Source organism: Lathamus discolor, chromosome 1 (assembly GCF_037157495.1).
Source record: "Lathamus discolor isolate bLatDis1 chromosome 1, bLatDis1.hap1, whole genome shotgun sequence".
NCBI classification, from domain to species: Eukaryota; Metazoa; Chordata; class Aves; order Psittaciformes; family Psittacidae; genus Lathamus; species Lathamus discolor.
In genome coordinates this window covers 73,329,544-73,339,029 of record NC_088884.1, presented here as the reverse complement: position 1 = coordinate 73,339,029, position 9,486 = coordinate 73,329,544, and the positions used below count along the sequence as shown (strand labels likewise).

General features: G+C 42.6%; 1 protein-coding gene across 1 annotated transcript in view; it reads left to right on the top strand.

Annotated features, from left to right (window-relative positions):
* The first annotated feature begins 8,296 nt into the window (after positions 1 to 8,296).
* Positions 8,297 to 9,486, top strand: part of TXNRD1 (thioredoxin reductase 1) — a 37,537-nt gene continuing 36,347 nt past the window's right edge. The window contains exon 1 of the mRNA XM_065679926.1: positions 8,297 to 8,410. Coding sequence (XP_065535998.1) covers positions 8,335 to 8,410 — 76 coding nt within the window. The 5' untranslated portion in view covers positions 8,297 to 8,334. The remainder of the gene's footprint in view (positions 8,411 to 9,486) is intronic.

Genomic DNA, 9,486 nt, shown 5'->3' with positions numbered 1-9,486 from the left:
TAACAAGAATAATTTTGGTTTGTGCAGTTCTTAATAACTTATAGTCATTCTTCATTACTTGAGGATCTTAAGTATTTTACCTAAACTGCTATGAAAGTTCTGTTAGCATTCTTCTGGGTAATACCTGATAAATACAGTACATTCCTCTCCTAGCTTTCTTCTAGCATTCAGATTTAAACAAAGCAAAAATCAATAAGCCTTACACATTTCCACTTGGTTTCACATGACAACATTAGTTTCATATGATTTGATATATCACAAAGATTCAGATTCACTCAAAATGTCAGTGTATTTGGATTGTTCTGAGTTTAAACTGAGACATCAAATGAGACAAATTTTGCATGGCCTCAGGTTTTTACTGCAAATACTACATGCAGCCTGATTCTGCCTCCTGGGTAGTGTGAGCAGTAATTAGATTTGGGTTGTGTTTTGGTGGGGTTTTTTTTTGAAAATGCCCAGGAAATGTAAAATAATGCAAGAATATTTGCTAACTTTGGGGCCTTAGGGAATGTATTTTTCCCTTTATTTTACTGCTTTTGTTCACTAAATATAATACCATGACAGTCTACTATTCATCTTGCTGTGCAGTTTTAAGGTCTTTGGATGGATTCTCTCATCTTAGCCCAGAATTTCACAGTGAGTAGAAAGATGAATTCTGACCAGTGTGCAGGTTCTTCAGGGCACAAGAGCAGACAATGTCCTTTTTTTTGAGCAGCTAGTCGATATTTTGAATCTTCTAGAAAGCATGGCCCTCAAATCTTTCTTCTGCATGTTTTTCAAGCTTGAAGCAAAAATACTATTTTTTCTCCCACAGCATTTTTGCTAGTCTTTATCAGTGTTGTATTGATGGAAAAACTCCTTGTCTACTTATTTCACTTGATGCTTTTCTTGAGGATAACATAGTGGGAACAAGTAACTGGTGACAGAACAGCACTCAATGGTTAAGCTTGTCAGCCAACTGAAGCCAGGGAATCCAAGACAGCATTCCCCTTTACATCCATTTTATCTTGTATTCCTCCACTGGTGACTTTTTCTGTCACACATTTATCATGCAGTCTTTAATTGGTTTATTATTTTTTCCATATTCCAAGTACGTTCTCAGCCTCCATATATTTGCAGCACTGTGTGTTTCATTCATACCAGATATCCTGAAAAGGTGTATTTCAACATGTCTGATCTGCATCTCCCCTCTTGACAATATCAGGGGTGTCTTGTGCGAACTATGATAAATCATCTAGTTTAATGCTTGTTGCTTTGTTATCTAGCTGCTTATCAGTTACAGTCTCAAATTCCTCATAATATCATTTAGGTATTATATTCCCCATGTTCACATATAATTTCTCCAGTATACAGTGTGTTCCTCACATTCTGTACCCAGTCAGCCTCCCCTTTTAGATCAACTTAAATTCTATCCATGCAAAAAGAGGGGAAGAATGTTCAAGAGCAAGTGGAGTTAACCGCAGTAAGATGCAAGAGAGAGTTTCGTGAGGTTATGATCTCTTTGGTGAGTTTGTCATTTTGTCTCTGAAATTTTCAGTAAGGAAATCAAAATCTTCAGATATTTTCTGTTCTGCTTAGGAGGTGTTAGCTAAGAAAGCTGTCAAAGGTGAGCAAGTATGCTGCTTTAAACCAGAACAGATATATCAGCCTGCTCCAAAATGTGCCTTATTTGTTGTCTGGACTCTTGTCATTTGGAAAAGTATGTGTCTGAAATAAGAAATTACAGTTTTTGTAGAAATAGCACTGGATGTAGTGGAGGGTTCATCTAACATTCTCCAGAGTTCTCATTACTGTGAAATTCATAGTGTGACATACTGGAAGTGGGTCTCTTGTCAACCTATGAACTCCATGGTGTTTCAGGAATTTTTTTTCATTCTTCACAGTGATCTTTCTAACAGTTGGTATCTCTTTTTTTGTTTGTTTGTTTTTTGGTAGATTAGATTATTCTTACTTGTATTAGACAATCCTAAAGATACTTGGAGGCTGCTACTAAGTAGGCAGTGCTGATTGGATGTGGAATACAGAACTTATCTACAGGTAATTAAGGAAGCCACAGTAGGATGAGATTAGATGAAATTAATTGAAGTTCTGGGCATTTTTATTTTTCCAAGGATCGGTAGCTTTCAGTTGTGTTGAAAAATTCTTCAGCTACTCCAGTGTACATTGCTTTTAGACAGTATTGCCCCTTTAACAGTAAAACTTCTGCTACACTTGGAAGGAACTAGGTGCTGCGGTGGCCTTCGTGCTGTGTGGTCCCACATCTCTGAAAGAGTCGTGTATAGGGTCTGTACTGTGACAGTACACCTGAGAAGCAGAGCTACAGTATTAGCCAGCTTTGACATCCACACTAGGAGGACCAAAGGATGTGTTTATTCACAGCACACTGGTGTCTAGCCAAATCAGAGGCTGGGCAGAGTGCGATTCTGAAATTACTACATCTCATTTGGGAAATATGGTCCAAAGAGCAAGGTCCAACCTTGGATTCAACTCCCAGCTCCACTGCATGCTTCTTGTATGACCTTGGGCACATTACTGTAAATCCAGGCCATCACATTTCAATTGAGAGGTGTATAAATATCTTTGGAAGTCTACATTTGAATCATATTGTGCCTCAATACCCCATCTGCTGAATCAGTAGCAATATTACTTTCCTACTTTGATCTGAACTGTGAATGGCTTAGATGCTAGGAGAACAGGAGAGGTAAGAGTTCTGCATACAACAAATGACGTATGAAGCCATTTCCTGAAGACTTCTTGAGACTGAGCTGCTGTGTGCCATCTCTAATAAGAGCTGAACTCATTTTTGAGCCTTTTCCTCGCCACTGTTCAACTGCTTTTCTTTTACAAGGCATACAGAAATGGAGTGTATTGAGGCAGATTCCTCCAAGTAAATTTGATTAAAATTGGCCAACATTTCAAAAGTTAGTGGGGGGAACTAAGATGGGTAGACAGTACAGGAATGCCTAAGTCTTGTTCCTTTAGATAAAAGAAAAATCAACTTATTGTTTTCACCAGTGGAACAGTTAATCAAGCAAGTAGATCCAAAGATACTACTCGAGGTTTAGACATGCTAGTTAATCTTGGCCAGGTGGGGTTAAATGTGGCCAGCAGTAATCCCTTTGAAATGTAGCTGGAGCAGAACTGACTTGTAATCAGGTAATTTATATGTTAAAACATGTCTAAAACATTAGGTATAAACATTCCACAAGAGCAACAAAGAACTTCAAAGTGCACGTGCAAGATGATGGTCCAGACAGAACCATTTGAAGGATTAGAAGAGATTTTGGCAGAAGCCTCTAACTTGTCCATGAATAATACAGCAACAATTGGAGGTGAAACTATAACAATATCTTCTCTGCTTTGTTCTCAACAAAGCAATGCCACAGTTTTGAGATGCAATCTGACATGAGACTTGCTTTCTAATTGTGCCATTACAGCCTCCTGGGTAAAAATATTTGCACTGGGTTTGGCTCTTTTTGAAACACAGGGGAACAAAATCAATGCTCACTTTAAATAGAAAAGGATTAAATAATTTAGCTTTTCAAACCTTATATTAAGTAATACAAAGTATAAAATGAAAAACTTAAGTAGCTTTACTAAAATTTTATCTTAACTTTGTAGCTACAATTATGACATATTTGCAAGTGTTATTCACATGGGTTTATTTGTTATCATGGGTATTCAACTGCAATCTATGGTTATGTTTTGAATTTTCTTCAGTCATTGGCTCCATGTGGGACTGTAATTTCTCAGTAGTGTAAGTATGGTGAAAGATGTCTTACTTAAGTCTACTGTGCAGGAGGACAAGCAGCTGCTTAATGGCAATGCAGTGAAACCCTACATGTCCCATGGGTGGGGAAGCTGGGTTCCATTTCAGCTCTGTTTTGGGTACTGCAGAGGGAGCACAGAAGGCAGGTCAGAAGAAGACGGGAGTGAGGAAATGTGGACTATTGCCCATTCAGTTCTGATTACAGAGAATTCTGATTACGCCTGAGGCTGTCAGCATTGACGTACTGGAGTTACATAGTAGGGGCTCTGGAAGACTACAGAACTAAGTTTTGCTCTGTATCATGAAAATTTATTCTCATAAAGCCTATGCTGTCATATTGCATCTGTATGGTTGAATAGCACAACGGCAATAGATATGATCCCTTAGTTTTGCATGATGTGACTGGAGGAATTCAGGACTTTTCTGGAAGTATGAGAGGTTTCCAGAGGTTTTGGCACTTGTCAGTATTTGTAGTTTCCTTCCTGCAGAAGTGATAATAGGGAATTCCAAACTGCAGTGATTCAAAGGCCTGTGTGGGTTACCATTTTTTCAATGGCGTCACTGAAACTGGGTGGATCTTAACTGTGCCCCTTAGCTGTCGCTAAGGTACTGACAGACACCATCACATTTGCAGTATAAGCAGAGATGTATATTTCTTCTGTCAATTTAAACATGAGAGCTCGGATTCCCAATTGAATTTGTCCAAACTAAGGGGTAAGGATAGGCTCGCTCTTCAGAAGTGCCTGTTTTTGGAAAGATGGGTGATCATCTGGACATGCCTATCTTTCTTTGTTGGCTATGGAAGCAGCTTGGATCAAAAGCTTATGAAAGAGCTTTTAGGTGGCTGATGTAAGGCAAGATGAATCTAAGTGTGCAAAAATGACTGGAGGTATTTCAATGTCATTAATAGTCTGAAAATGCAAGGACTGTGTCAGCTTTAATAATGCTAATATTTAGGAGATTCTACATTCAGCACCAAGAATTCTGTACTTTATAAGAAGGTGTCACTGTGGGCTCTTCGTTTGCTGAGACAGCTTTCCTCCCAGTTTATATAGAGAAAGAATGTATAGAAATCTTTGTGGGAAAAGAAAATCTAACACTACTTCAGTGATCACTCCTAATAATAGACACAGGGAGCTGGGAATCAGCTATCTCAGAAACAACAGAGGGACTGGTCTCATTGACATACTGCTTGGGTTATTGCAGCTCTGTTACAGGGTTCTTCAACAGCAACCACACACCAAATACATTTGCTATTAAATATCTTTATCAATATTTCAAGACAGAGTAGAACACCTTACATTTTATCTTACTAAGAGCATTATCAGTGAATATCTTACCTGAATTACTAGTAAGAACAGTAATTAACTTATTTTATAGACTTTTTACACATTCATTGAATTTAGCACAGCTGATCTTGTAATCCCAATGCTGGTAGCAGTCTATGCCTTATAATAGTCCAGTCTTAAAACCAGGACACAATATGACAGGTTTTCAAGGCTTTCCTTTGGTCTGCAGGTATTTCTAACAAGACAGTCTTTGCTGTCCTGTTTCTTAACACAGCAGTTCTGAAGATCTGCACTAAATGTTCATGTAAGTGGAACCAACAGGCAAAACAGACAAACAGACCCAAAGCATATTTAAATCAGTGCTTTGGTATACAACTGAAACAGGCTTTCAGTGTCCTTGTGACTTCAGTATGCAGATTTGTCCCTGACCCCAACAGGGGTTCAGGTTAGCGTCTGCACCAGGAAGATACTGCAGGATCCAGCATGTCCTTCAACTATATGACCCTGATGACTGCCCTTCTGTGTGTGCCCTTGCTACCAGAGAAGGGAGGCATGATGATTATGAGGAGGACAGCAGCAGAATCAGAATGCCAAGCATTTTCTAAACACAGAGGAAGATAGTCTCTCGCAAAAAGTCTAAATAGGGAAAGGGAGGCAAAGACTGAGAAAGAAGTATATAACATACAGAGAAGGCATCAGGAGATCACATTATTTATTACTGGAATACACTGCTTTTTTTCCCCACCCTCTTCCTTACTTTTTCCGTGCTTCTTGTCATCATATTCTGCTTACTTTTCAGTGGTCCAGCTCTGGACCTCATGTGGTTCAGTCAACTTAGAATAAATCATAGGATGAATGGATGTACTTGGGTTTTCATAAGCCTCATAAAAAGTGTAATTTCTGGGCAAAATTTATATTAAAAGAGGGCAGATACTTTTGGCATCTGCCCAGAGAAAAGATTTAACCTGAGGAATAGTGTGAGAGCAGACAAAACACCTCTCTATAGAAAAACATAAATAAAGTAAAGGAGTAGGTATAACTGGAGAGAGGGTGATCTGGCGAGATAATAGGAGTAAATCAGCCAAAGGAAAGTTTTATAGGCCCTTGGAGTTGATCACAACCTGAGATTCAGCAGAAGGTAGAATATTAAGGTTCTGTTCTGCATTGAAAGACTGTGCTTTTACATGACTCTGGATAATTCTGGGGTTTGGATGCACTGGTTTTCAAACTTAGGAAACATCTCAAATGTAGGACTTGACTTAATTTTTTCCATTGCTTCAGTGAATCTTCACTACAGCAGTCTAAGATCTTTTTAATTTCTAAATGAAAGGAAAATTGCAATACAATAAGCAAAATGAAACATTATGAACAAGGAACAGGACTCCAAGGTGCTTTGTTTTTTAAACTTGTTTTTTCTCAGACTGACTGCATCGCCAGCTGGTAGTCTGCATTTAATGAAAATGCTGAGATGTGGTTTGGTGGAACAGAGTTCGTTCCCTAAGCTTGTTCAGCAAATTATTTCAATGACTTTATTTCTGAAGCTCTAACAGTTTCTGAATGGCCATAACAATTATTAATCTCCATTGTCATAATAAGTTTTGCTATTATAGATACCTGTGTTGAAGATGTAATTTCTAAAATCACTGTGATCATTCTCACAGTAAGTTCAGAGACTTTTTTCTACTTACAGTCTTTAGTTATTTTGGGTTTCATTTGATATTAGAAACCAGCTGATACCAGAGATACTACTGCAAAGTGAAAGAGCAATATAGCAACAGAAACTGGAATTGCTGAAGTCCTCTGCAAAAATGCTGAGGACCGGGAGGCAATGCCTCTTAAAACTTAAGACTCATCCCATTCTCTTTCTTCTTTTTCTCTCTCTCCTCCACTGTTGCTCATTATTACTTCTGTGGCAATGTACCGAGAGTTGCGGTGGTTGGGGTCCTGTACTGACAGCATTAGTAGGATAGGTAGTGAGACACTGGCACAGGCTGCCCCAAGAAGCTGTGGCTGCCCCATCCCTGGCAATGTTGAATGCCAGGTTAGACGGGGCTTTCAACAACCTGGTCTGGTGGAAGGTGTCCTGCCCGTGGCAGGGGTTTGGAACTGGATGTGCTTTAAGGTCCTTTCCAACCCAACTTCTCTGGGCAAACCTGTTCCAGCATCTCACCATCCTCACAATAAAGAATTTCTTCCTAATATCTAATGTAAATCTACCCTCTTTCAGTTTAAAGCCATTTGCTCTTGTTCTGTCACTTCATGCCCATGTAAAAAGTCCCTCTCCAGATTTCTTGTGTGCTCCTTTAGGCACTGGAAGGCTGCTATGAGGTCTCCCCTGAGCCTTCTCTTCTCCAGGCTGAACAACCACACCAAAGCCAGTAATGGTTGGTTTACTGCCTTTTTCAAGCCTTTCAGTCAAATGTCAGTATTTGCCATAAGCAAGAATATGGATCAGAGAGATTGCCATGTTTGGTATAACAGCTCACATACTTTCACGTGTAGAGTGAGGAATGCCCAAGTTGGAGCCGGCAATGGCACCAAACGTTTGTGTGTGAGTTTGTTGGTGGTTTACAGGATCATGGCTTTCACCTTACTCTGCCGGTCTTTTCAGTGTAGACCAGAAACCCTCCTGGCAGGCACGCCGCTTGCCATGTCCTCGTGTGAAAGGCACCACGCTGGGGCAGCCCTGGAAGATAAGGGTGCAGATAACTTCCCGAGCCCAGAAGGGAGCAGTGTGATAAGCCTCATCAGGCATTTGCCTTGCACAGTGCATCCTTCAGTTAGGGTGTCTTCTTTCAGGGAGATTCCATAGTACGAACCATTAATTGTGATAAGTAAATATTTCCGAACCACCTCCCGGATGCTCCTGTAACCCCAGCATCCCGCAGCAGGCAGGTCCGCTCGGCGAGGCTCAGCCCCTCTCCCCGTCCCCGCACCACAAAATGCTCCCTTCAGGCGGCGTTTCCGCTCCGCCTTCTTCTCTCCGAAGCGCCCGTACCGCCGCCACCGGCCTCCCTGCCCGCCTCACGACACAGCCACAGACGGCGACGGGAGAACTCTCCCGCTCCGCTCCTACGGTGCCGCCGGGGCTCCGCCGCCGGCCCCAGCCCGCAGCCGGCAACCGCGAGGGGTCGCCCCGGTTCCGGGGCTGGGCTCGCTCCCGCGTCCGTTGCCATCGCGACAGAGCCCGGCCAGGGGCGTCGGCAGGGACGGCCTCGGCCGCGAGGGGGCGCCGCCGGTGGGGGGTGGCTGCGAGGGCGCGGCGCGGCGCGGAGCATGGGCAGCGTCCTGAGGAAGAGCAAAGCAGTGCAGCAGGCGCCTGGCCCCGGCACGGCGCGGCGGGGACCGGCAGGTAGGCGGCAGCGGACGGATGGCTGCCGGCGGACACGGGTGTTTAGCAATGGGGCGGTGGGCTCCGGGTGCGGGAGGCCGGCTGAAGACTTTGGCTTCCCGGTAGAAACACTCGGGAAGTCGGCGCAGGGCGCAGTCGGGCCCGCGCCGTGGGTCTTCTGGATATGGAGGTACAGCACTGTAAAACAACTTTCATGTGCGTTAAGGTGGTGTGACCACAGACTAACACGCGTGTGTTAGTTACCTGTCTCCAAACACAACCTCTGACGGTGTCTTTTCTCCTGACTTGATTTGAGGCTGACGTGGATGGCAGCGGGGCTGCTCAGGGCTGTGTGGATCATCTCCCGGACACCAGCCAGCGGAGGTGCTGCGTGGTGTGGGTCAGGGCAGGGGCTCTGCCGGGCTGTGCAATGGGTGCCTGGAGGGAGACGGTGGCCGAGGAGGGAAGAACATCTGAAGTTAGGTGGGAGCTGAAAGGCCCTCTGGTCCATGCGGGCAGTCTCTTTACCAGGATCGAGACATGTCGTTGCAACAGCAATTGGCAAGTTTGTGTTTTCATCTGTCTGCTTTGCACTCTTCAGAGTCGAAACATCAGCCTCTGATGCTCCTTGGATATAGTATTAACTGTTCTCTCACTGGCTCTGTAAGACCCAGCACAAGAAGAGAAATAATGAGCTTGAAGTAATGAATGCCTGAAAATTAACCTGCGCTTACATCTGGTGGTGTACAGCAGTTCCGTGTAAATGAAAACACTGTCAGGATGTAGTATTTCATTGAGTATCTACTATTGAAGGAATAGTAGTTTTCAGCTCTACCGGATCCTTGGAAAAGGAGTCTGTTTTTAAAGATAGTTTTATATATGCAATAATTTGGAAAACGTTGAAGCTAAAGCACCTTGGTAGCTCTAAGGTATCATACAATATTCTAAGTCATCTTGTGCAGAATGGAAATTGTCAGAGACTTTGCAAACAAAAAATAAAGATGCCTGTGCAGTAAGAATTTGTGTGAGGCAGAAGCACAGCAGGAGTTGGCAAATACAAAGGTGAGGCTTATAACAGTTAAAACTAATGAAATAGG